Consider the following 27790-nt stretch of genomic DNA (forward strand, 5'->3'; position numbering starts at 1 on the left):
GAGCGAGGACTCCGCCAGTGACCTGAACCTGAAAAATTGGTTTCGTTTTGGTTTGCCTAATGCGGAAGTCAAATTTATTACATTCTAACGTGACTTTTTACAGTATAACGTGAAACGTATCACGTTATAATGTGATACTGAACCTTTTTTTTTTTTTTTTTTTTTTTTCCTGGTGTGGCAGCAATACGCTTCCGTAATTATACACGGGTTAATCGGTTAAGGTTAAAAAGCGTGATGCAGAACGTGTCGACTCTCCCTAGGCAAGCCTCCACCGCCACCTCCAGCAACAAAAGCCAATATTCCTTCTGTAACGTGAATTCAGATATTTGTTTCGCAATACTTAATACATGTTTGAAGATCATTTCTGAAAGACTGAGAACTATGCTGTCCTGAATGGTGGAGATATCAGTTTTCCAGATGGTTTTTGGGACGGCAAGCACGAGTCGCCCCTCCCCCCCACATAAGAAATGAGCACACTTGCAAGTGCAATGTGCAGTTAGCTAGCTAGCTAGCTATGCCTACACTTTGAAAACGCATCCTCCTTTCGGATAATCTGCCGGCGTGGCCGCGTTAGAGCGCCTCATTGACGGCCACAAGTGCGTGCACATCACGGAGAGAACAAATGAAGTCCGACTTGACAGCCGCAGTGTGAACCGTGCTTTGGGCTGGTGTGGCTGCTTTAGAGCGCCTCGTTGTTGCGCTAAGTCGGCAGATAACTTTTTTTTGTTTTATACTTGTATGATGGTAAATGTTAAAAAAGGAAAGTATCGAGTTAGATGAGTATTTTCTTATTTTTATTACGCGACAGTAAACTTATGTTTACAGTTCTCTGACAGTAAGGAATGTTACTTAAAAGATCGCCGGCACAGTTAGCAGTTCAGTATAGTTTAATGATGGCGACATCTTGATTTTTGTCAAGTTATATTATTTCCTCAGGGGAAAACGGGTTTCTAAATGTGGACAAATCTTGGCAAAAGGGTTCCACTGTATTAGCGCCTTGCATTCAACGTCTTCAGTACAAGTTTGCTATTCATGTCTGGAACCGAGTCAATGCTCGCCTGCACTATTTTCGCTCCCTCAAAGAAATGTACACAATGCCTAACTCATATACATCAAGTGTTCTTTCTATACATGAAGGTGGCAGTTTGTTTGAATTTCATGTCTTGTTTTAAGTTACAGGCCGGAAAATCTGCGGGAATTTGCACAGAACAGCATGTGGATTATTGCTTTTGTACACGAGGGTGCCGACTCAAATGAATAATTCCAAAAGGCTGCTAGCTGTAAGTATAATCACACTTTGAAATTAAAGGAGCGCTTTTCCACAATTTGAAGCAGTTGCCAGGTGTCTGTGACTTGCTTTCATCAAAACACCCCAAGGGTCACGAACTACAGAACACTTCACGCCCAAAAAAAAAAAAAACCCCTGTCCATGCAGCTCTGCTTACCTTGCGCAAGTTTGACAACATCGGAAGGGCAGAACGACTCGCTCAGAGACACATTTTCAGAAGACCATTAAAAAAACAAAACAAACATCCATGCTTTGTTGAATGAAGTGTTTATAGATGAACGCGAACAGGGGTGTGTCGACTTTTTATAGTCCCTGTATAACACACTACAAAGAATTAAGAGGAGGGCTGGCTTTAAAAGCGTTCTCTTTAGTCCGCCGGGTTTTGCGCAGGCGGTGTTTTGTCTCGGTCCCCGGCGACACAGGGGCAGCACTTTGGGACGCAGGCGTCCGGCAGGAAGGGGAGCTTCTCCAGGCGGGACAGGTAGACCAGAGGCTGGATGGTGCTGCTGATGTTGAGGAAGGCGAAGCCCACGGGCTGCACGTAGCAGCGGAAGACGTCGGGCGAGTAGTAGTCCTCGAAGGGGAACAGGGCCACGGGCGGCAGGTAGTTGGCCACCACGACGCAAAGGAGGGACAGCACGATCTTGAACGCCTTCCTCTTCATGGGACGCATGTCGTCCTTCCCGACCCCGCCCGACTTCTTCAGGGCCCACAGGATGCTGGCGTTGCACACCACCATCCAGGTGAACGCGGTCAGGATCTCGCCGGTGAACACCTTCTCGAAGTCGGGCAGGCCGCCCGCCACCTTGGCGGCGGAGTAGGCGAAGGTGAGGCCGAAGACCAGCGCGGACAGGCCCAGCCGGTACTTGACGTGCTTGAGCCGGCCGAACGCCAGCGGGAAGACCACGGCCAAGAAGCGATCCAGGCAGATGCAGGAGAGGAACAGAGGCCCGCTGGTGTCCTTCACCCCGTAGGAGAACTTGAGAGCCGACCACACCGCCTTGCTTTGCCAGAGGTAGAGGTTGAGGAAGCTGACGGGCGTCATGAAGCCGAAGTAGGCGTCCAGGAAGGCCAGAGAGCCCAGATAGATGTCGGAGGTGGCCGGCTCTTTGCGGTTGCACACCAGCACGGTGATGACCAGGATGTTGGCGGGGACGCCCACCACCACGTTGGCGCACTGCAGCGTCAGGTCGAACAGGATGCCCTCCACTTGCGAGTCGCAGCCGTCGAACACGCTGAAGGTTTTCCCCGTCAGGTTGAGTCGCGCCGTCGCGCTCACCGGCGTCGGCCACGATGCGTCGGCGGCCATGGCGGCGGATTCTGATGGGAGAAGAGTACAGTGGATATTAAAAGTACACACACCCCTGCGACCAACAGAAATCATTTCAAACCTTCTTATATAACCTGTACAACTCTATTGAATTGTTTTTGTCATTGTTTTGAGCGGGGAAATACAACCCCAATTCCAATCAAGTTTGGACGTTGTGTTAAACAAATAAAAACAGAATACAATGATTTGCAAATCATGTTTGACCTATATTTAATTGAATACACTACAAAGACATATATTAGATATTTAATGTTCAAACTGATAAACCTGATTGTTTTTCGCAAATAATCATGAACTTGGAATTTTATGGCTGCAGCATGTTCCAAAAAAGCTGGGCCAGGCTCATGTTTTCCACTGTGTTACATCACCTTTCCTTTGAACAACATTCAATAAACGTTTGGGAACTGAGGACACTCATTGTTGAAGCTTTGTCAGATGAATTCTTTCCCATTCTTGCTTGATGTACAGCTTCAGCTGTGCAACAGTCCGGGACCTAAGCAGGGGCGTCCATGAAAAAGATGTTGCTTGGATGGCAGCATATGTTTCTCCAAAACCTGTATGTACCTTTCAGCATGAATGGTGCCTTCACAGATGTGTAAGTTATGCATGCCATTGGCACTAACACAGCCCCATACCACCACAGATGCTGGCTTTTGAAATTTGCGTCCATAACAGTCCGGCTGGTTCTTTTCCTCTCTGGTTCGGAGGGCACGACGTCCACAATTTCAAAAAACTATTTGAAATGTGGACTCATCGGACCACAGAACTCTTTTCCACTTTGCATCAGTCCATCTTAGATGAGCTCGGGCCCAGAGAAGCCGGCGGCGTTTCTGGGTGTTGTTGATAAATGGCTTTTGCTTTGCATAGTAGAGTTTCAAGTTGCACTTACGGATGTCGTGCCGAACTGTGTTTACTGACATTGGTTTTCTGAAGTGTTCCTGAGCCAATTTGGTGATATCCTTTACACATTGATGTCGGTTTTTGATCCAGTGCCGCCTCAGGGCTCGAAGGTCACGGGCATTCAATGTTGGTTTTCGGCCTCGCCGCTTACATGCAGCGATTTCTCCAGATTCTCTGAACCTTTTGATGATATTAGGGACCGTAGATGATGAAATCCCTAAATTCCTTGCAATTCTACGTTGAGGAACATTGTCGTTAAACTGTTGGGCTATTTTCTCACGCACTTGTTCACAAAGAGGTGAACCTCGCCCCGTCTTTGCTTGTGAATGACTGAACAATTCAGGGAAGCTCCTATTCTACCCAATCATGGCGCCCACCTGTTCCCAATTAGCCTGTTCACCTGTGGGATCATCCAAACAGGTTTGAAGAGCATTCCTCAACTTTCTTGCTTTGTCTTTTTTGCCACCTGTCCCAGCTTTTTTGGAACGTGTTGCAGCCATAAAATTCCAAGTTAATGATTATTTGCTAAAAACAAAGTTCATCATTTGAACACTAAATATCTTGTCTTTGTAGTGAATTAAATAGAGATCGAACACGATTTGCAAATCATTGTATTCCGTTTTTATTTATGTTTAACACAACATCCCAGCTTCATTGGAATTGGGGTTGTACAAATAAACGGAAAGGTAGTTGCATAAATGTCCACACCCTCTCTTCACTGGGATGCGGCTGTGTTCACAATTAACCAATTAGATTCAAACTTTTTTTGTGCTTTCTTGTGGAAGCCTGCAGGTTATGTGCAAACAATAACCTGTATTTGGAACTGTTCATAATTCCCCGCGCCTTGTCTAAGGCCCAAGTTTCAGCTGAAGAAAAACAACCCTTGCTGGCACTGGGGCTTAGTCAAGGTGGAGGGAATTAAGAACAGTTCTAAAAAGAAGTGGGTGTTGGCACATAACCTTCAGGTTAGACAGCACAAAAATGTTAGGAAAAGCCGACTAGAAGATCTGAAATTTGTTCGGGGTTAATCAGTCACTTTAAATGGTGGCCTCCCATTTGACATAAGCTTGATTGCAATCGGTAAATTCTGAAGTCACATCCCCAGTTTTAAAAAGGGGGTGAACACTTGTGCAACCACATTATCTGAGTTATTTTTATTTCCCCTCTTGATAAGTTTTCAACCCCCCCCCACAATTGAGTTGTACATGTCACGTTAATGGTGGGAAAAGTTTTGAAATGATTAGTCTCATCTTTTTTAAAGCATAAAAACCTGGCATTTGAACAGGGGTGTGTCGACTTTTTATACAGCGCGGGTTCACTGTAATTGGGGACAGCTTTAGCAGAGCGTAAACACAATCCAAACCCCATCAGGGCTTCTTGTCCTCAGGCTGTTTTCTTGTTATTGTGCCCGTGCGGACCCTCCTAGGGGAAGGGGGGCCCTGTTTTCAGGGACGTCTCCATCACTCGGGAGGATTCTCGCTGCAAGCTCCGCCCATTCAGGGATGGATAAAAGGACGTCCGTCTGTACATTTTTCAACCGATTCACCATCTCACAAATACACCCTCATAAATTGTCAACATGGAGTGCTTTTTCTATAGATTCCAACTTTTTTTTGGGGGGGGGGGGGGGGACTACCAAGAATGGAGTGTTATGTCCATAACGTCTTTTTTTTTTTTTTTTTTTTTTTTAAAAGAAATGCAAGGATCTCCTCGTACAAGCCGCCAGAGGCAGCAATCGTTCCTTGCGTTCCCTCTGCGGATTGTCCTCCCTAAAGCTCAATTCTTGTCTCCCGAGGGACTAATCACGATGACAGAAGATGGTCTCCGGAGGCGTCACATGGAATCAATTGTGTTTTTAAGCGGGGGGGGGGGGAGAGAGAAAAAAAAAAAAAAAAAATTGATGACATTTTTTGATTTTTTTTAATGAGCCTGCCCAATGTCATCCTTTGTATTGTTGGATTTTTATTCAACAATAATAAAATATTTTAATGAAAATGTGCATTTTATAAATATGCATGTCTGGTTCTATGATTTTTAGTTCGAATTATCAATGTAAATTTTTTGTTTACTTGAGTGATGTCTGAATAGCTATTTCCCCGGCCTTTTTTTTAAGCATTTTAAGTAAAAAAATGTACCATTTCCATACCAATACCAATACCATTTCCCCCAAAATGTTCTTATATAAACATTTTTATAACTATGTAATATGTAGTATCAAATACTTTGTATTTTGATATGTTTAGATGGAGAGGAATCATTTTGGCAATAAATACTAATACATACTTTCAGTAAGTCATAATATAGACTTGTGCAATATTGTAAAAGTTGGTGAAACAGCACATAAACTGGGTCTCTCTTATTTTTGCAAATATCTTTGGTTTTGGTGTGGAGAGTCTTATTTTTGCAACCAATGCTAATAGAAATATTAAATTAATATACAGTATACTAGGACAGTATTACTGGCAACTCTTTTGATTAATTAGAATAACAATGGAGGAGAAATATTGGTAAGAAATGTTTAAGGTTTTCAAAAAGATTTTGCTGTCCCTAAGCTGATTTTAGGTATCTTGTAAAGTGCTTATAATAAATAACAGGATTATTTATAACCCATAAAATCCATTAAAGGCAATTCAATGAAATGGAATCATGGGCAGAATGCAGCTGTATTATTTGAATTAATCTCACAAAAAACACAAATAAACTGGTCCAGAAATACATCAAGTGCACAAATCTACAAAATTCAGATCAATGTTTTCTTTTTGTTTTTACTCACCAGTGTGAAATAAAGCTGTTTGCAGAATAGCAGGCGGGACGTGGCCGCAGTCGAAATTGTGTTGGAGTGAGCTGAGGTTTCTTCCATTTATAAGAGGTGACCCATAGGGGAGGATCTCCTGGCGTTTTACATCATCTTGCTGTGCCCGAACCTGTTTTTTACGTGACCTACTGACGACCGACATTTTGTCTTTCTTCAGTGGAAGCTGAAACAGTGTTGCGGACCAAATTTTTACACTTCGGTTTTGTCATTTTCAGTGGTTGGATGTTAGCAAGCTTAACATGTCCACTCTGTCAATAGTGAAGTCAATTTCAATTTTATTTTTTTCCCCTCCTCAGAAATTCAAAATATATTTGTTAAACAGTACACTGTAAGTTTTCTTCAGTGAATCATGTCACTAAGTGGTCATCAAATGCTAATATTAGCCAAAAATGTCCACCCTGTCAGCAAGCTCACATATTTTGCTGTTTGCATGTTGCATGCATTGTCTACTTGGGGTTAATTAAATTCGCGCGGGGGCTTGACCACTTTTCCACCAGCATCTACTTAATACAATCAATATGAAATCCAGTGGAAAATCTCTTGATTTGTTCAGGGCGAAATGGGGAACTATCAAAGGTAAGCTCATTTATCAACTACATATTTTATTTTAATGTAAAATGTAAAAACTTTACATTTGTTGGTTCTTAATTATAATTACATTTAATTTTTTTTAATGACCATTAATGAAAAAAGGTTTCATTTCATAAACTATTTTGCACACAAAACTTATTTCCCCTTCATCAAATGCTTGAGCAATAACGTTTGCCCACCCTTCCTTCAAAATAGGAGTTATGTGGGCGCTTTAAATAGAATTGTCCATTTCCAAAATTAGCAATTAAATTCCATTTACTAAAACTATTCATAACATTTAATTAAATGCAGTGAAGGTTAAATTAATTTTCAAAATTAAATTCTTTATTGGAATATTTTCCAAAGCACTTGTCTTAGGACAGAACAAAAATAGCCATTTATCTTTTTTTCTTAAAAAAAAAAAAAAAAAAAAAAAAAAAACCAAGATGCTTCCAAAATGCACTGAAAAGATTTCAGCAAAATATACATAGCAGAAACTCATTTACCGCAATTAATAAATAAGAACGTGGGGGGAAAAAAACATTTTTATACATAATTCAGGCATTCATTTATATTTGCAATCAAAATGATGAGTCACACCCCCAATTAAACAAACAAGTCCTGTGCCACTAACAACCAAATCTGCAGTGCATCCTTACAAAAACATCATCAACCCCCAAAACAAACAGCGATTAAAATAATAAAGACAATAATAAAGATGGGTTGTTTTGATAAAAATCAACACTGATAAAAGCAGATATCATAAAAATACCGACTATATGATGGACATAAAATATACAGATAACAATCGGTCCAGGTCTCGGATGAAAGAAAGCGGGAACTTAGCTGAAGGGAGAGCAGAACAGAAAAAAAAAAAAAAAAGGGGGGACGACGACGATTATGCAAGCATAATGTATTTTAACCATTCTGAATTGATTGCCGATTGGAGATCCAGGCACATGATTTTCAGAGCCAACACTCATGAAAGGGGACATTAAAAAAATAAAATAATAATCACCCACACACAAATTTTGTCTACGCTGGTTAATATACAGAGCAGAAGGGCCTCCTCAAGTGGTTTGTAGCGTTGTGGTGTCCTTAAAGGGTGATGTGCATCGCACAGTAGAAAAAACATTCCCATCAACAAATGAAATGGATGACGACGCGTGACGACCAGCCAAATCAAAATAGGAAGTTAAAAAAAACAAAAAAACAACAACAGCCCAAATCACAACGGGATGCAGTATGAGGAAGGGCGCGAACCCGCCCGAGTTCCATTTTAGTTTGCTTCGTGAGTCTTGTGCCCTCATACGTTCATTCAGTGCAAGAGGTGTCTTTCAAAATAAAAAGATTTGGACTTCAGTTGTTGTCGTAAAACGTCTGCATGTGGACAAAAAACACCTCCACCATTCGGTCGGTCCGCTTTCTTTTGACAATCCACAACTTGTAGTATTTTCTCTCATTATTATAAACATCCCCAAAGTGCTTCAGCGCGCCTTTGCTGTATGTACAGATGTCCACGGTATCGATACATACCATATTTCTATGGTGTGTAGGTGTAGAGCGCTGGTTGGTTCACTGAGGCCGAGGCTCTCCGTGGACTCTAAAGCGATACAAGCAGGTGTAGTCAGGGTGCCCCCAGTTGGACAGCACCCGCACCTCCATGATCTGGAAGGTCTTCTCCGTCGGCTCCTGGAAGGGAAAGAGGAGCCAAAGCGGTACCAGTTTAAAGTTTTGTTCCACGTTCTGAATCCTACGACACACCGGAGTTGAGCAAACTGGCCTTTATATAAAGTGCCCTTCACAAATGATTATTCTAAATAGGGCTAGAGCCATCGAATAATTTTACAATAGAGTATGCTAGAGATGTTGTTTTTGAATTTGCATAATTAAACAACAATGCCACATGTGAGACGCAGGTATTGTTTTTGTCCATTTGGGGCCGCCATCCTCACAGTCTACACTGTCGTAGACATGACTTAACGAGTTTGGTTTTAAAAAGAAAGGGTGTGGCCTGGTGAGTGAGGTTTGTTTGGGTCGGTCAATTAAAATGGCTTTGGCTGTTTTTCGTTTAGATTAAACCTAGCCAGTCTGCATCTGGACTACAGTTTGTGTACAAATGGATTGCTAAAATGGATTATTACTCGGCCAGCCCACACCAATATGATGAGTTGAAATGACCTTAACAGGGAAGGTTTGCAGTGATTCTCCGTCTTCCTGGTAGGTGTAGTGACCAAGCAACTCGCCTTCTTCTTGGTACTCGTCATCTAGACCCTGTAAGCACAACAACAACAACAAAAAAACAAAAACAAAAAAATAATCCAATGAAATCACTGACCCTGATCAATGTGAGAAATATATTTTTAAAAATATTACTGTTTCGTACAAAGACTGTGAAGTTCTGTGGGGCGCTGGTGATGTTTCCAGTGGGGGACAGAGCTTTGGGAATGTGCTCCAAGCAGAAGGACGTGGGCCGGATTCTCATCGAAAGCCGGATCACGAGGTAACCCTGCGAGCCTTTGAACGCCCAGCAGTTGCCTGGGTACATGTCAGGCTGATGGAGCGGAAGGCGGATCAGAACATACTTACAAAACGTCTCGTTGCTAAATGTCCTTGGGGTTCTGGCATTGCCTGGGACTCACCTGGATGACAACTCGAGGGGACTGGGAGAAGTACCAGAGAGGAACGCCGAACAGACTCATGAGGGCCGTCTTGGTCTCGTGCGTCTCAGAGCAGCGAGTGCTGAGGATGCTACCACCTGAAAACAAAACAAACACACGCGCAAATACATTTTGGGAGTGAAACTGCTACTTAATTCATCAAGTTTGAAAAAAAGGTGAGAAAAAGGAAGCTTTTACAGATAGTGTCAAAAGGACTTTAGATTGACACAATTGTAACAATATTTCCTCTTTGCTATTTGTGAAAGGGTGAAATTGTAAAAAGCTCACTGCCGAAAGATCCCCAAAAAAGCCCAGACTAATAGGAAAGTAGTAGATAGTGTTGAGTATGTTGAAGTACTACATCTTGGCTGTTGTAAGATCATACATTGTATGCTAGGGAGGAGCTTCTGTAAGTTTAGTAGCCAGGGTGGTTAGAGCAAATTATAGAGTTTTCGCCACGTGTACGCTATTTCACTGCTGAGGAATAATGATGAAGTTACTTTACTCACAAATGTTCTCAGTGTAAAATCTGGTCCAGCTTAGTTGAAAACAAAGCTATTATTCTGTTGTCTGAATGGCAACAGGTGGATACATAGGTTAACTGCACCCATCTAGTGGAAGAGCATATACAGTGCACCCCTGCTATTCGTGGCGGATAGGGACAGAGTAATTTAACGCCCCCCCCCCCCAACTTAAAAGGGGTTTTCAATTGTGGAAAAATGCCACAGGATGGCAGCAAAGCACTTAAACAGAAAGGATCATAAAGCATCAACCCTAAATGAGACCACATCACACACGGGCAAGGAAATATGTGCACTGGCATTTCACACAACTGTGCTACGTCATTAAACTCATCTTTTGGCATCGACACACAATAAGAAAAGTTAGGGAATACAGGAAAATTGTCACAGCAAAGTAGACTACAAGTACTTGCTCCAAATTCCCAAGTCTAACTAATGCCGACGACGTCATTACATTAGAGAGAGAGTACATTGCAGTTATGGGACACTAGTAAGTTAATCCGCTCATATTCAATATGGAGGGGCCATAAATATCAGTGTCTGTGCATGAGGCCATTTTTCTTTCTTACCTCCGGACTCCAGGGCGTAGTCCACTAGGCCGGTCCTGTCTTGAGAGTAGAGCCTCAGCGCATTCTGGACAATCACTTTTACTTGCTGGGAAACAGAGCGCACGTGTTGTTGTCAAGTTTGTTGTCAAGGTGAAAATAAAAACATTCAAACAATTATAAGTATAATTGAATAATCCTCTCGTAGTTTTTGTCAATTAGTTAATTAAAACTTAATTATAACTAACAATTAATCATGAGAATAAATTCCTATTTAATTAGTAAAATACTTTTTTTTTTTTATAACTTTTTTTTAAACCCTATAACAAGGGTTTGAACTCCGGAGTTTTGTTTGACTTTAGACACAATCCTGTCCAAAGTGTTTTGGTTGAGTTCTATGGGGCACGTCCAACTTTGGAGGTTCTACCGCTGCTCATTTTGATTACTCGGCGATATGCAGATTACCTTTTCCGACAGGCCCTCGGCAGAGGCAGCGCTCTGCACCGAGCCGGTCACCGCGCCGACAATGGACGCGGCCTCGGACTCGGCCTCGCCGAGTGTCCGAGCGCGGCTCAGCTCCAGCTGCCGGGAAACGTTGCTCAGGATGCCGCGCTCCAGGGCGGCCAGCGCCGCCCGCAGGTCAGACGTGCTCATGTAGCGCCGCGACAGCCACAGGACCAGAGACTCCGGCACCTCGCCCTGAGCCTCACCGGAAGCGTCGCTGCTGAAGAACAGCGCCTGCAACTCCTTACGTACCTGGGAGGACACCTGAGTCGTTATCTGGAAAGAGAAGGCGGTAACATAAATGAATACTGAGCGTCTCCGTTGATGATGAGCCTCATGTGAAGGTGGTTTGTTTTGAATAATTTCTTCAATAGTCATTTATGTAACATTGGGTTCATGATTGCGTACATTCTAGATGCATGGTGTCGGTGCTTTATGATCCTCTCAGTTTGAAATACTTTACTAATACTTGCAGACAAACAATTACATACAACTTTTAAATTTGGGAAAAATGTTTTGTACATTCACTGCAGTGCTACGAATTCATTTAAATATCCGGTCCTTCGCTAAAGGGCAATCACACATGTCCTCTCGCTTCCTGCATGCATGATACAGAAACATCAAAAGTGAATTAATTGGATGAAAACCATATATTGTCCAATTTATTTTTATGCTTTTTTAACCATTTTGAGTTTATTGGTAATGGGCAAACAAAGTTTATTTTTTTTTTCCATTTTCTTCCCACCGTGACAGCTAATTGAATATATGCGTGAATTGAACCAAATATGGTTCTAAATTCATCATATGCCCTAATTTTGCCATTTCATTCATAATATCAGGAAGAAAAATTATATATATATATATATATATATAAAATAACATTGTTCCAACAAAAAGGTTTTCCATCAATTAAAAAATTTAGTTACACCAAATAATTTACTGTAAAATTTCTGGTTTACAAAATTCAAGCCACCACAATGAGTTATTTTACAAATATTGAATAATTTCCTAGCAAAGAGGAAATGGGAGGTCTTTCGTTGCAAAAAAGGATATCATTTTTTTTTCTTTGACACAGTAAATGGATTTTATGCCCCACACCCCCTCCCCAAAAAGAAATAAAAAAAAAAAAAAGAAAATTTTAAAAAATGTGTACCACTGTATTCAAATAGATCTTAGGGATGAATGCTGCTTTCAATGAGTGACACAAAGCTTTGAAGTTCACCAATTTTAGCACCCCACATTCTCCAATTATTATACGGGACACCTCCTTTTGGAGCCGAGTTGCGCCTCACCGTCTCCTGCAGCGAGTCCAGCTGCCCACATTTGCCCTTGCATCCCATGACGCCCTGCAGTTCCTGCCTGATTTTTCCCAAGTCCAACTCAAGTCTTTGCACCTCACCCAGCAACGCGCCGTGCTCCTCGTGATTCACGCCCACACTGCGGCAACAAACATTAGAGCTTCTCTTACCAAATAACATGGTTTTATCATATTAGTGAGAGAGAAAAAAAATAATAATAATACAAAAATACAAATAAAAAAAAAAAGGCTGTGTGTTGGTACCTAAGAAGAGGTGCGTCTACTGCTGCAGCTACAACTACTTCTTCCATTTTCTTCTTGTGAAGTTCATATTGTTGCTGCTTCTGTTCCACCTCCTACAACACAGGGAAATATCATGACTCACTGTTTAATAATACATAGAAAAAGGCGATACAAAAGATATCCTCATGCCTGCATGGATACATTCCCCGGACAACGTGACAATGGCGCTAGTGAACGGTGCGCAGCAAAACCCCAACACTCCAACAGCGAAGCATGTCATTCACTTTTGAAACAGTTGACTCGTATTGTTCATACCAGCGACACCGCCATTTCATTCATGGTGAGGCTCCTATAGGTTGTGTGCGTCTTGGCCACCAGGGGGCAGTACAATACAGACATGAATATGCATGGAGAGGGGCATATGCGCACAGTAAACTGCAGTAAATTATTTTTCGCAGAGGATAAAGAATATATGTCTATGAATATCGTTATATTGTCTGTCTACACATGCTGCTGCACAGTTTGTGTTCAAATATCAGGTGCTAAAGCAGTGGTGTCCAAATTATGGCCCGGGGGCCATTTGTGGCCCGCCGTCCATTTTTTTTTACGGCGCGCGGCATGTATATTATTTTGATTGACACTGCCTGATAGGTATTAATTTAACAATATTTTTATTCTTGTGGTTGTAGTTGGGGATGGTGAACAACTGAAAACTGGGCATTGCTATCTGTGTTATGTCCCAGAATACTTGATAAATTACGTGGGGTCCTCAGTTTACATCAGACTTCCATTCCTACGGCTTCCTTGTCTATCACGCACTGACGTTAACGCAGTAGTAAAATCATAATTGCAGAAAAACACTTCTTGGCCATGGATATAAAACAATTCAATGAAAAACATTTTCTTTTGATGTACTGCGCATACTAATTGTGTGCCGTTCGTATCTGAAAACATTGTTTGTTGAAGCGTCTTAACCAGTGGACCGCCTGCATTCGAGTTGCAAGTCTAGCTAATGTCGTGGCTTGTGATGACATTTGAGACGGCATCCCTTTGTCTGGGAGCCACACATTTTGCAGCCGTGTGTTCTAAGCCTTCGAGTCAAGTATACCTTCGTCTTGGCAGCCAAACCGTTGAGCAGCGACTCCAAGTCAGCTAAGCGTGTCGTTTGACTCCCTTGAAGCGCTTTCAGCTCCTCTTCGCTCTACAAGGGAAGCCCAAATGACATTGTGAGCAACGTGAAACTCAAAGAACACGGGCCACATTATACCTGCTCTCTGCGGGCATTGTCCCGTTTCAGCTCTCCTCGCAGCACGCCCAGCCTCTGCTCCAGCACGGACGACAGCCACAGTTCGAGCGTCTCCCTGTCGGTCTCGGTGTGGAGCTTCTCGCGCAGGGTGTTGTACAGAGCCAATATGTTGGTGCGATGCTGCTCCTGCTTCTGGTCACTCTGCTGGACTCGCTCCCACAGCAGAGCGAGCTGGCGCTCCAGACGTTCAAGGCGCGTGGAGTCCACGCCAGGGGCCACTATTGGCTGAGGAAATAAGACAAAGGGGTAAATAGAGAGGACTAGATATGTTGGTTAATAATTCTTTATAATACTTCTAATCCATCCTACCGGCGTTTGCGATACGGGGGCGGAGGTCTGACCGAGGAGAGACTCTGCAGCAGGTACGGAAAGTGGACCAAACGCCGGCAACAAGTTCGACAGGTAGGCGATGGGAGACGAAGCACGCCATTCGGTGAGGTTTACGGCCGGGAGGTAACCGAGCAGGACGGCGGACGACGGACCCCACAGCCACAATGCTGCACCGCAACAACATATGCTCAATACCAACACAGAAAAATGCAACTAATTGTCAATAATAGACTTGGTGAGATTTTCCTTAATGACTTAGTTTTGAATATACAGTAATTCACAAAACACATAAGCTGAGCACGTGAGGGAGGGGTTGACTCAAGACAGAGAAACGCTGACCCAAATGTCGCCACTGTTTTGTAGCGCACTCATGAGACGCGTGCTGGTTAGGAAATCTACTGCCTCACTAAAGAGGCAGCGGTATAAAATTAACTTCTGAAATGTTTCTTTGGTATATTAATTCTCTGTTCTATACTTCTTGGCAGGGTCGCCGTCAGAGTAAAAAGTGATGATGATTCCAAGGGCCCATGGAAAATATGTTCAATTTTCATTATAGACGTGGGAGGCCTGAAAGTGATATTTTTTTTTCCACTCGGCACAAAATCTCCAGTTTATTTCCCTTGTAAAAGATTCCCAAATTTGTATTTCAGTAGCGCCCATGTAAAATGAGTGCAAGTCTTCACAACCGTTCCTGAAAATTGAATTCTCCTCATTTGGCTTTTTTAAAAATGTATTTATTGATTTATTTATTTTTACAATGTCGTAGACAGCCTGAGTTGGGTGTGAAAAAAGAAAAAAAAAAAACTATGGGATGGCACAAGCCATTTTGAGCCTTGCGCAACATTTTAAAAGGGAAATAAAAACGCTTTCCGATTGTTTGAAATTGATTGGCAAGAGTCACAGTTACAACAGAGAAATGAGCTACAAAACACACATTTCCCAATGTTTTGTTTCACATTTACTATGGCACCGGCATCAAGTCTTAGCAACTCACCTAAGAGGAGGAGTAGGGCCAGAAGAAGCAGGAGCAGCTTCCAGAGTTTGGGAAGGCATCTGGAAGTAACGAGTCAGCAAATTGATCAAATTGACAAGAATGCACTTTGATCTTAATTATAAGAATAACAAAGGAGGAAAAAAGCTCGTTGGTGCTCTCACCGTGTCAAAAAGAAGACATTAAGTAGAGACATGAGGGACACAAGGTAGTACCAGCCACTGGCAAGAAACCACAGGAGACCTCGGCCTGCCTTCACTGGGACGGAATTAATGTAAATCATTAGAATCTCAGCAACACGACGAAGATTACAAGTTGCTTAGAGGACACACGACTAACCCGGAGCTGCTAGGATCGCCCACAGCAGTGCGAGCAGCCTCCGTGTCAGCATCCCAGCGCTTGAGCCCAAAGACTGAGCACCTCTTACCACGCAGCGGCCCGGCCGCAGGACGCAGGAACCTGGAAACGGAAGCACCGATTAGTCACTGCTGGCGCTCTAATCGTCGTCATCTCGGCGTGAGAGGAAGCGCCGGTCGACCTGTGTAAGCCAGAAGGCTCCACAGCGCCCCCGCCAGGCGCCGAGACCTGGACGACCGCGTGAGCAGGGCGGGGTGCGTCTCAGAGTACTGCTTCCCTTTACAGTCATCACCTGCATGCGGCAAAACCGCGGCAGGCAAAAAGAACACACACACAAAAGGACGCATGAATCCATACATTTGATGGATGGTAAACATTAATAAACTAAATAGGAATCCAGAAAAAAACAGCAAAGAAAAGGTATGATTTTGAGAGCGCAAAACAAAAAGGGTTAAAGGCATGCATATTGCACAGGCTGCCATATTTGATGACACAACATGAACACAACATCTTTTTGTTTATATAAAACCAGTTTTGTTCACATTCGGGACAAATGGAAGTCAATTTTAGACTACAGAGATGTTGAAATATAAGGCTTTGAGTGCTTTCAAACGCTGAATGCCCCAAAAGTTTAAGAATTTGAAGCGTAACCAGAATTGTATGGAGAAAAAGACGCCTCACAATTCAATATAACAATTAAAACCATAATTTCGTAAAGTAAAGTACTAAGTCCAACTACCGGAGACAAATTCCTTGTGTTTTTTTTGGACATACTTGGCAAATAAAGAGGATTCTGATTCTGATTCATTATTGTGTAACGGCCCAAGTTATTTTTAACTTTCTTTCAAAATATGCTTGGGAAAAAAAACATGTTTTCTCTTTATGTTTCTGTAGACAGTCAGTCTAAAAGTTGAATTGAGGCAAATGGGACTTTATTTTCTGAAAACGTTCAGATGACTTAAGCAACTATGCCATCTATGCAAACCAGGGGAGTAGTTTTACCTATTTTACAGTGGGTAACTTCTCCTTACGCTTAAGGTTAATATGTTAAAGTGTTACTTGAAACATTGCTGATTGTTTTATTTGAGATTTTTTTTTTTTTAAACTTCCAAGTCAACCAGAACCAAAGAATGAATGCATTGCGTTTGACTTTGGAGTTGGTGTTGAGCCAAGCGTCCGCTTGCACGTTAGACCAAAAGTAAACTAGTCACCACTAACGAGTCAACAAGTTGCTCACACAACCTCCACAGAATCATCCCGGCAGAGGTCACGGTGGTCACATGAACTCTGTCCATCGGCAGACAACAGGCAGTGGACGTGCCGGTGTGTGCGTGTGTGTGCTTACATAGGGAACCATTGAGATTGAGATGTGATGAATCTTCTGTCACCAGATCTTTGACATTCACGCTCCCACAGTAACTCGAGTGAGCTGAAATACACACAAAGCTCATTTGTATTTTGCATGTTACGATGAAAAAAGTGGAACAAAATGAATGAAAATGCATTTTAAAAAACTGAAAAATGTAAAAGCACAAATGTATTCATTGTCATCCTGAACTCAATCACTGTCGGTATAAAAAATAAAATAAACTAGCAGAAATGAAAGGCAACTTTTATCAACTTCACCGACAGTCAACAAATTTTTCTGCAAACTTTTTTTTTTTTTTTTTAAAGCAGGGATGGGTCATCGAGGATAAAGGTTTGCCCGCGTCTGGTTGGAAGCTACACCCAACTTGAAATGTTTTGCCAAACAAAAACAACAGACGAGGAGAGAAACAACAATTGCAAACTCGATTTCCAAGTCAAAGTTGAGGCAGTCAAATGAGTTTACATATTTATCCTAAAATGACACTCAAAAGAGAAGCAGCGGCAGAGCAACAGAAGTCAAGCGTGAAGAATGAAGAGGAGGCCGGGGCGTTACCTTGGACTTGAGAGTCTTCAGAGCCGTCGGCAATCATCCTGCGCTTGAGTAGCCACACTTGAGTCAAAGCCGTTTGTCTCAGGGAGTCCGTGCATGACGCCAAGACACCTGCTGACAACAAGCGGCCCGAGACACTTAGACACACACAGCACTATCAAGATGGAAGTTAAGTAGACAAGTGGGTTGATAACTGGGTTTGTATAGCCAGGAAAGAATACAGCGGAGGGGAGAGAGAAACTGTGCTTTCCGTGAACTCGTAGAGTGCTGAAGCAAATACTTGGCGTAAGAGATATTTGCAGTCTTTTAAGAAAACGAGCAAGACCGGACATAAAAAGACAAAAAAGGAATGACGGCGATCCAAGATGCGTCTCACCTCGTCCTTGCGTGCTGCTCTTGGTTCGCGTGTGCAGCCAGAGCACGCTGCTGTAGAGTGTCGCCAAGATGGACACAAAAGAAGCCAGGACTTTTTTGCTCAGGCGCACACACGTGTTAGACACTGACGTGAGGACACCTGAGGGGGGAAAAAATATATATTCCAATGTCATACATCAACTTTGCAGCGGTGGGTATTCGATGCAAACTCCAAAAGAACACGTTTAGATTTTCTCACCCGTCTTGCTTTTCCGACTCCGGTCTCTGGAGTATATACTTGTAAAAGGTGACGATGAATAGGAGAGTGCATCCGTGCACACCTCTGCGGCGTGTGACGAGGGCGACGACGATGATGACGAGTGTGTGATGAGGGAGTCATTCGTTTGAGAGTGGAAGGAGCAGTCTTTACAGATGTAGCCGTTGGCGAGCGCCACCTGAGACTTGGTAGCGCTGACGTCGCCGTTGATGCTCGACGAGCTGCGGTCGGAGTGGGACGTCCTGCCTGGAGGAGGACACGCACACACGTTTTATTTCAAATTACACCACAGAGGGAAACCGTGACTACAATGTGCCCAGCGACAAAAATTAGTTTGACATTCCTGATCTATTTGATGAGAATAATACAGGCCCCAGTTTATTTTATTGGTATTAATATAATAAAAGTCACACTACTATTAAATATAACAATGTCGTCCAAGTCATTTGAAGTATATTTCATGGGCATGTGTGAATAATTGCGTGTTGCCGTTTACAATGTCTAATGTCAAAAAGTGCAAAGTTTTCGGAGCAAGTATCTGTGATTTTGGTCTGTTTACATTCTTACATCTTTTAGCAATATCATGACAATTGTGACGTGAAGTAGTCATAACGTTTCATCTCAAGTCATTTCATAAACTGACCCCAGATGCCGTCGACAGTCGCCGTGGTTGTGCTCGCAGTGACGGTGCGCTGTCTCAGGTGCGCCTGCTCCGCCGGCGTCGTGTGCAGGCCGGCGTCAAACGCGGCGTCGCTTTCCTCCACCATCGTGCCGCTGTTTATCGGGGTACTGGCGGCGGAGAAGCTGAGGTCTTTCCTGGGTGTGCCAGCTTGGCTCAGGGACAAAGACATTGTATTGGAACCGGAATGCAGCTTTCTGCTCCGCAGGGTCCTGGCAGAAACAACACCGGAACCACAAATGTGGATTATTATGGGGTGCCTTAATAATGTCGTAATAATAGACTCGTTAGCTCCTGCTTCTACTTGCACGACAGGTAGAAACCTTGAAATGTTACTAAAATATTAAGAACTGAAGAAGCCTTTTGGAATAAAGGTGAAACATCTAACAAATAAAAACAATCCGGTTGCCTTGATTCAACTTTTGAAGACTAAAATATTAAGGATCATCATCATAATTTCCCTGCCATTCGCATTACTCTTTAAGTGAAGGGGGGGGGAGTGGATCTATTTAAATCGGAAATTGTATTTTTGTGAAAACAAACTTTTTAAAATTTTATTTGAAGGTCATATCACCCAGTCCTACCTGCACAGTTTTTTCACATAATGGATTGTGGTCCAACTTCAAGGTGCCACTGTATATGCGCAGGCAGATATTGAGACACTCACCGTGACTCTTTCCTGGTCGTATAGCTGCTCTGGTTCTGAGTGTAGTCCATAAAACTGTCATTGCCATGGTGACCGGCAACCGTTTGCAGACGCAGGCTCCGCCGCGACATCCTGGGCGACTCGTAGACCGGAGCAATCTGGTGCTCCTTCTCAAACTCTAACGCTGCTGTCGAGTAGCTGGAGCTGAGAAATGCAGCAGACGAGTACAAGAGAAAAATAAAAAGACACGTTAGCGAGAAATGCAAGACCGCTTAAACAGAAGATACAGCCTGCAATTGAGGAGAAGCCTTCCATTTTTTAAAAGAATAAAACCCAGGACAGACTGTCTATTGAGCGAGAAAGTGGAGCTGTCACGCCGTTGTTCACTGAAGCTGGCACTTTACCCAACAGGAAGTGACTCATCAACGAGGCAAAAGGGAAAACAAGACAACAGAGTAGGCAGAGCATGCGTTGCGCAGCCTAATTGCAAACACTCGCCGTGTAAACATCCCTAACGCATGGAAACTGACAAAGAAAAGCAGCGCAACGTGCGCTAATCCAAAACGCAGCATGAAAGTTGTAAATTGAATGTTGCCATGGATCGCGCTGCGCTGAGTCACACGGACACACCCACCTGGCACGTTTACTGGAGGCACGCACGCCAAGGCAAACACACAGAGAGATACACTACTAGGGTTACAAGTAATTTCCTGCGTTGCTATAATGGGGTAAATAAAAGGGTTGTATCAAAAATAAACTAAAAGTGATGACAGCTATCGTCCATTCATTTTCTATCTATATAGCATTTACACTCACATTCACAACTACGGATAACTGAGTCTTCAGTGAACCTTCTATGAAATTGGAATGTGGGAGGGAAGCAGAGAGATAACATGCAAATTCCACAGAGATCCAAACCAAGATCCCTTCCGCAGTGTTGCCCCTAAAGAGAAGTACAGGAGGTTAAACAATACCAGCTTGTTGGAAAAGGAAGGAACTTGAGCCATGTACAGGAAGTCACGGTAATCTGCAAACGTTGAATCGAGCATACAACTACTTTCGGTTGCTGAGACAAACAGGGGGACTCCACACCTGGAACTGAGGAAGGATCTTCAACAACCAATTCAATTCAACTTTCGTGGAATATGTAAACCCTAAGACGGTGTGATAAGTGAGACCAGTGAGCGTACATGTCTGTGGAGCCGCACTCCAATCTACAGTCTGAGGATTACACGCTGCCTCCTCCATCCAATTATGCGCTTTCATGTTTGCTCAGCATCCTGCTTGCTGCTTCAACTGGCTCGCCGATGAACAACAACTATGGCTCACGTTCCAACAAAGATACAGTGGATTGTGGAAATGTGACTGGTCCAAGGCATCAAGCGCTGTAATAAGCAAGCCACTGACACACACAGACACAGTCACTAAAAAAAATAAATAAATAAAAAATAAACAAGCAAGTAATTGTCCCGCTGCTATACGGCAAATTTTTTAAATCCAACTTATTTCTGCGTACAGCATAGGAGGCGAGTCTGAATTGAGAGTTGTGTTATTGAAATGATGTGGTTCAGTTGAACATTATGGTGTTGAAATATACAATGTTTACTCCTCTTATCTTTTGTCTGTCGGTTTTACAGTTAACCAGGAGTGACAAATAAACGACTTAATAAGCAAGCACACTTTTCCTCGGTAGGAGAACTGCGCGAATGCGAGAGTGAGCACAGGTGCTGATGAATACTGTAAAAGTGTGTCTTCAATTAAAATATGTTTAAAGCGTGTGGAAAGCGTCAAAAACCAGAAAAATATTTTTTTGTTTTTGTTTTTTTTTAATATGGTTTCTCTAGACTTGTACCTATTTGCAACTGGTTCTGAAATGTATCCCCACTATTAAGGTGGGTTAACTGTAGAGCGAATCTGCACCCTTCATCTAATTGGTTTCCGGTCGTTCGGCGCATCCGTATCGACGCGTCCGCTGCTCACTCTCAGGCGGCCCACATCGCTGATATAAATAGAGAGTGTGGAGATTGCGATTTTAGAAGCACGAGAAGAGGACAGACAACCAGCGCAGACAACAAAGACGCTCGCATTCGGCCACTCGACTTCTGGGAATCGCTCCTTGCGTAACGCCGGGTTTTGATGCCCTTCCCACACTCAAGTGGGCACTGCCAGCTTTCTTGCTTCACAGACACAACTCCAACAGTGTCTAATCAGATGGAGCTGACTGTTTTCTTTCGCTTCAGGAAGCAGGTGGAGGGGAGAAAAACATTTTTAAAAAGTTTTTAAAAAACACTGTTGCTGTGAAGCAACATGATTTTAACTCATGAACCACGACAAAGAAATATTTTAATGCTTTCTGAAACCACAATGGAATTATATGAGTCCACAATGGAATTATATGAGTTGCTTTCTTGTTTTTGAAGACAAATAAAGCGGGGTATCCTGACCTCTGAGTGCCCCCCCCCCCCAGGTCACTTGGCGGATTTGTACACCATTATGTATGTAAACCAAGCACCTGAAGCTGCTTCAATGAAAGTAGCAAAACTAGCTCATCCGCTCTCTTCTCTGCAAACGTCCAAACAAAAGCGAATTCTCTCCATGAGAAGACAAAAAGTAGATTCACGCCAGCAGCAATACCATTTGGTTTGCTCCCACTAAATAATGGATGGACCGCCCACTCACATTCTGCCTTCTTTGCATATTGGATGGAGTGGGGATAAAAAAATGTATTTCACATCTTGTACAATGCATACAATTTACAAAATACAAAAAGCTTTTTTGTCCAAAAAGCTGTAAGACAATTTGGCTGGCCACTCCAATATGCGCAACACTCCAAAAAAATAAATAAAATCGAATTACATTCACAAATTAATTTTACAAAGCAGATGCCAATGTAAAAAGCATGAAGATGAATAATTTTACTTCATTGTAGTTTTTTTCTTTCATGATAAACCGGTTTACTAGTGTTTTACACTTGTATCACAGTTGAATATTAAAATGCGACTTAAAACTTAACTTGTACAGGTCTGATAATGGCAAAAGTTTCACCCTGGAACTAATTATTCCACTTGCCATTATTTCCTATTGGAAGAAAAAAAATGTTTTGAAATTAGAACGACAAGATATACAAAATCAAATAAAACTGGTTTCCCAAACAAGTATACAGACCTCCACACGGAGTTGATTTGGTTTCTAAATTAAATGTTAAAATCCAAGCCCAAAAGTCAAAATTTATTCAGAAACAGCGCTCTTTATATGAAGCGGAAACTCAAATGTAACTAAACTAGCCCTTTAAAAAAAAAAAAAAAATGAGGCTATATTTTCGCTATTTCTAAATCCACATTACACAGTGCAAAACAGCAAAAAGCAGCGCAAGTCAATCTAAAACATTTGGGATGTTTTCCAAAACCATTTTGTGAAATTATACTGCATTAATTTCCCTTTCACGGTCAACTGGAAGACCATAAAAACAGCCCGACTGCCTTCTTATTTCCCAAAAGTGCATCAGAGCAACAAAATTCCCCTTGAGATGTTTACGAAGATTTCAGGAGAGAGACTGATACTGAGGGCTGCTGAACTGCCATCCAACTTCCTCTGGACGGGCACAATTTGGCACAGATTAGGATTATTCCATCCCACCCTCGTTTTCCCTCCCACAGGCTTTTCTTCTCTCTTTGCCTGACTATCCTTCACCGCGCCACAGCTGTCGATGGGTAGTAGCCGACATGTGGCGAAGTCGCTGCATTACATGCGTCCAAATGTCAACGGCGACAGCGGTATGGACAAGCAACTGCGAACGTGGTGACACAAGTAGACATAAAAGAAAACAGTACAATTAAAAACAGAAAACAACTGTCGATACACCAGCATTCTTGTCAAGTTCTGACTGGTTTTCACTCTCCCCACTCCCACTGACCCACTTCCAGCATCATGAAAAATCAAGGACATCTGTGAGTGCATCAGCGCGCACCCCTGCGTTCCTCTGCTGTGCAATGGGGAGGGGACGCAAGGGGGACGTCACAGCTCTTCGGCCCAACATAAAGAGACAATTCCAATATTGGGTGCATACGTTCAGGCCGCACAGAACAAACAAGACCTTCCAGACCTCGGACATTCTATTTATCATTAACAAATGAGTCAAAAGACGGCCTCGTATGTGTATGCAAATTGAACTGCCCGACTATTCGGTGCTATGAACACGTCAGTGTTCTTTTGACTCCTGAGAACAGATGGGCCAACAGTCTCGCGGGCTTGACTCTGTCCGTCTCGACGCATTCAGGTTGTCGTCACTGTGGGCAACGCGCACGCTGGCCACAGCATAAAATGCAAATTGAGCTACGGCCACGCAAACACATTAAAAAAAGAATAATAATAATTATATATTATAAAATTATTATTTTTTTATTTAAAAAAAAAATAAAATATATATATATATATATATATATATATATATATATATATATATATGTTTAGAGTCTGGGCCTCTACTTAACTAGGTTCTCCCATCTTGGCAGCAGCAGACAGTGCAAAAAAAGTTAGTCTAATCCTGGGATCAGGGCCATGTTTGTGGCAGCGAGGTTCATTAATAGATCCTCAGCCGGCTGCATTCAAAAGCGACACGATTGACCTGCTCAAGTCTACCTGGCGGATTCCGGAGCGCTGTCGACAGCGCGACTCTTCCAAGTAGCGAGCTGGGACTGGATTTTACTTTGTGTCACCAAACTGACCTGACACTGGGGGGCAATTTTCTCAGGGGGTTTGTTTACCTGGAGACTTTGCAGGTCAAGTGGATCACATGTTCATGCAATAGAGGAAGGAAGGATGAGTTCTTGAAAGTTCTACATCTCAGCCTAAACATCGGTTCCATGCTGACAATTTTAAACATGAAGCCCAACAACCGTGTAATTTATTTGAAAAACTGCAGCTTGAACATGTTCAACTCGCCTGTTGTTAAATGTTGTCGTACATTTTTTTGCATGACAAGCTGTAATAACATCTTTAATCACACTTTTTAAAAAAAATATATTTTAACTTCAATGACAGTACGCACTAAATGTGGCGCACCCTCAAGTCAGACAGCGAGCAAATTGTGAAAACGAGATGGCTGGATTCTCGACCGGCAACACGCCCCGCCGCAGGCGTCGGCAGTGACGGCAACGACATTCTTCTACACGCAAACCTTCATTCGGGCTCAAGTGTCAACCACACCCACACTGTGAGACACAAGAGCAGCACAAGCAAGGCTCGACCAAACAATGTACTCAAAAAAGGACCAAAAAAAACCAAACCTGAAGTTGCTCTATCAAGCAGGAAAAACTGGAGAGCTCCGTATATTTGTTCCCGTTTGCTGGTATCTAGTTGATAATGTTGGTAATTATATTTAGATTTGCGGCAATATTCAGTGGGACCTTGTTCAACACATGCGCTACCCTTCGAATTTGATGAAAATCATTTCTCAAAAAAAAAAAAACTACCTCTTGTGCCTCATGCTGTCTTGCTTGGCGGAGGCAATGAAACTACAGTGCAGATAAACGGAGAAACACAGAAATCCCCGACTGATTCCACTCCAAACACACGCAGGCCAGGATAGACCCTCAAAACCACAAGCACGGAAGCTTTTCAGCCCAGGGAATTTGTGGACGTTTCTTATCTGTCAAAGCAAGACGAATCCTAAACGCAACACGGCTGGCTGATAAAATATTTCCTCTTCAAATAGCTCTGTGACTGAACCAATAGCGCTGCAGATCGCCTTGTTCCTCTGTCGTACCCGCGCTCGCACGTGCCAGAGGTCTCACCTGAGGGAGTAGGTATAGCCGGTGTTCTCTGGAGCGCACTGTGGCGGCGTGTATGTGTGCAGTTGGGAAAAATCCATGGTCATTCTTCTTTGTTTAGACTGCAAGAGTCAGGATGCAAGGGATAGCGTCAGCCCACGCTGACATGGTACAGGGAGATTAGCACAAACTCTCACACACACACACACACACACACACAAAAGCACTGCCTTGTTCAGCCTGTCTCTTTGGTTTTAAATCATTCAAATAAGGACCCTAAATGGACATTACATACAAAATATCGCAGAGAAAGCTGCTGGCTTGATACAAAATGAAGTCCAGTACAGTTCACCTGAGTTGGCTCACTAGTTTCTGTTCAACAATGTCAGAAAAAAAAAAAAAAAAAAAACAGCAGTTCAGGTAGGCCCGACACTGTCTTTGAGCAGGAACAACAATGACACTGTGATTGTGCCTGTCCTAACCTGTTCCTGCATGGTGCCGCCGACTGCCCCGCTGACTGTAACGAACAACCGGTCGCGTCCCCTCCGGTCGCGAGCGTCGGGAGAGCGGATCCTCTTACTCGTCGAGCCGACCCCGGGCTGGAACTACTACTTGTGTGAGCTCCGCACACAGGGAAGAGAGTGTTATGAAACCAAGGGGTGGGGCCCAGAGCTTTTTTTTCTTGAGGCAAACGGGCGGGAAAACGCGAGCTCGAGAAGTTGCTCTTCTTCGCAGGCTGGGTAAACACAACTGCTTATACGCGCAAATTTGTTGCCAACTACAAGTGAAGCAGAACTTCCGTTTGTCCCAGTAACTTGTTTCACGTATCGGCTGCAAAACTGAAGGAGTTGACCGAGACAAAAAAAGGGTTTGTGTACACAAACTTCCTGGCGTTTTTTGGTGTCAAAAATATATCAAGTATGACGCAGGGGGGGGAAGTGTACCGAAAACGTTTTTTTTTTTTTTTTTAAATCACTTTCGTTGACATTTATGTGACTGAAGACTTTGGTGAGAAAAGCTGGACATACACTGTTGAGCTTGAACAGTTTTAATCGCAAAGTCTCGTCTCGTCGCGTAAACGAGGAACGATTGGCCGCTCCTGAACAAGAAACGTGACGAATACATACAAAATGGCATAGGTTCCCGTTTCTATGCGAACCTATAGTGCAAATTTGTTTCGTTAGCGTTGTTCTTAGTTAGCACGAGCCACAAATGGCGGCAACGTCATTGTTTTTTTGTTGTTTTTTTTTTTTTTTTTTTTTTTTTTGCCAGTCCACAAGAGGAGGAAACACACGTGACCCCTACAGGACTAAAGTGGAACAGCAACAACGTGAACACTCTCTCAATCGAGATTTTAAACTGTTGGCAAATCATAAAGTGTATGCCCAGCTAGACAGGAAACGTACATTTCACCACAGACGTTCTACGAGCGTCAATGCCATTAGAACCGTTTTATCCCGTTACTGCGTTGTGGCCAACAACGAACACTTATATTACTATTTTCGCCTTTAACTGTAATGGATCAGTTTTCAGAAAATCCACTTTGAGGACCAGTCAAATGTTTGGAGTTTTCAGACTCCAAAACATGGCTGTCAGGTAAGAACCCAACCAGAGCAACACTATTATCACATTAAAAACAAAAAAAAGTGTAAACCTTACAACACAACCAAGCCGAATTTGCTCTCCACAAACCCACATTCCATACAGAGCCCGAACAATAAAAATAGATTTTTTGTTTTTTTGTTTTTACTCACGCTTTCTTGGAGATTTTCATCTCGTGCAGACGCAAATGCAAACAAACAGATGGCCGGAATCCAGAAATCCCACCGCTAAAGTCTCAGCTCATAATTGTTTGAAATCGGGACTCTGAAGCCCAAAAGAAGGATTAGTTGACGCAAAGATCCAAAAGCTTGGGGGTCGGAGGGTTTCAGCTTCTTAACCCAGTCAAGGTTCGTTTTTTTGTTTTCCCACAATCTAATGTGGAGATGATTCTGATTCTGGAGATGACGACTTATTTCATTGCCAACCAAAGCACACACACGCACACACACACACACACACACAAAATAAATATCACTGCATGCACTTAAATCTTCTAATATGGCAGCTGCAGCTTTGCTACCATTGAAGACAGCACACACTGACCAACAGCATAATAAAGAGACAGCTTGAACAGTGCACGCTCTCATACACACACGCAATCGTGTTGAGCACAAAACGTGCTGTCAAGTCTTGTGTGTCTACTCTGAACGTCAGCTTTGCTCGCTCCTTGACGCCAAAAGCGCCTGCGAGCCGACAGCCGCCGTGGCCGAAAAACAACCACGACGACCGCGACACCGCTCGACCGAGTTAAAAAAAAAAAAGGCAGCTGCTGCACACGGCGACATGGAAGCCGGTGACATTCCCGGCGCAGCTAAATTTAGAGGCGGTTTTTTTTTTTTGTGTTTGTTTGTTTTTCAGAGGAGGCACACTGACTTACAATCGCGGGGGT

General features: G+C 43.0%; 2 protein-coding genes across 5 annotated transcripts in view; both read right to left on the reverse strand.

Annotated features, from left to right (window-relative positions):
• Nucleotides 1-1426: 1426 nt before the first annotated feature.
• LOC133414826 (G-protein coupled receptor 4) lies at nucleotides 1427-8532 on the reverse strand. The gene is made up of 2 exons (XM_061700483.1): nucleotides 8440-8532; nucleotides 1427-2608 (listed from the first exon to the last, which is right to left on the reverse strand). Exon 2 carries the CDS (start codon nucleotides 2595-2597, stop codon nucleotides 1656-1658), a length of 942 nt encoding a protein of 313 aa, XP_061556467.1. The 5' UTR covers nucleotides 2598-2608; nucleotides 8440-8532; the 3' UTR covers nucleotides 1427-1655.
• The window catches only part of sun1b (Sad1 and UNC84 domain containing 1b), a 21779-nt gene continuing 1215 nt past the window's right edge, over nucleotides 7227-27790 (reverse strand). The window contains exons 1-23 of one of the 4 annotated variants that reach the window (XM_061700459.1): nucleotides 25782-25887; nucleotides 25324-25421; nucleotides 19553-19735; nucleotides 18850-19097; nucleotides 18189-18452; nucleotides 17952-18089; nucleotides 17579-17689; nucleotides 17003-17086; nucleotides 15839-15949; nucleotides 15640-15759; nucleotides 15465-15558; nucleotides 15304-15362; nucleotides 14289-14476; nucleotides 13941-14204; nucleotides 13782-13874; nucleotides 12695-12786; nucleotides 12426-12570; nucleotides 11095-11409; nucleotides 10654-10738; nucleotides 9546-9661; nucleotides 9290-9457; nucleotides 9085-9177; nucleotides 7227-8595 (exon numbers count right to left, since the gene is read on the reverse strand). In XM_061700459.1, the coding sequence (XP_061556443.1) occupies nucleotides 8479-8595; nucleotides 9085-9177; nucleotides 9290-9457; nucleotides 9546-9661; nucleotides 10654-10738; nucleotides 11095-11409; nucleotides 12426-12570; nucleotides 12695-12786; nucleotides 13782-13874; nucleotides 13941-14204; nucleotides 14289-14476; nucleotides 15304-15362; nucleotides 15465-15558; nucleotides 15640-15759; nucleotides 15839-15949; nucleotides 17003-17086; nucleotides 17579-17689; nucleotides 17952-18089; nucleotides 18189-18452; nucleotides 18850-19097; nucleotides 19553-19735; nucleotides 25324-25421; nucleotides 25782-25793 (3198 nt within the window). In that variant the 5' untranslated portion in view covers nucleotides 25794-25887 and the 3' untranslated portion in view covers nucleotides 7227-8478. Of the gene's footprint in view, nucleotides 8596-9084; nucleotides 9178-9289; nucleotides 9458-9545; nucleotides 9662-10653; nucleotides 10739-11094; nucleotides 11410-12425; nucleotides 12571-12694; nucleotides 12787-13781; nucleotides 13875-13940; nucleotides 14205-14288; nucleotides 14477-15303; nucleotides 15363-15464; nucleotides 15559-15639; nucleotides 15760-15838; nucleotides 15950-17002; nucleotides 17087-17578; nucleotides 17690-17951; nucleotides 18090-18188; nucleotides 18453-18849; nucleotides 19098-19552; nucleotides 19736-25323; nucleotides 25422-25781; nucleotides 26018-27790 lie in introns of those variants that run through there. The other 3 variants (XM_061700460.1, XM_061700462.1, XM_061700461.1) reach the window with 3 other exon arrangements.

Source organism: Phycodurus eques, chromosome 16 (assembly GCF_024500275.1).
Source record: "Phycodurus eques isolate BA_2022a chromosome 16, UOR_Pequ_1.1, whole genome shotgun sequence".
In the NCBI taxonomy this organism is placed as follows: Eukaryota; Metazoa; Chordata; class Actinopteri; order Syngnathiformes; family Syngnathidae; genus Phycodurus; species Phycodurus eques.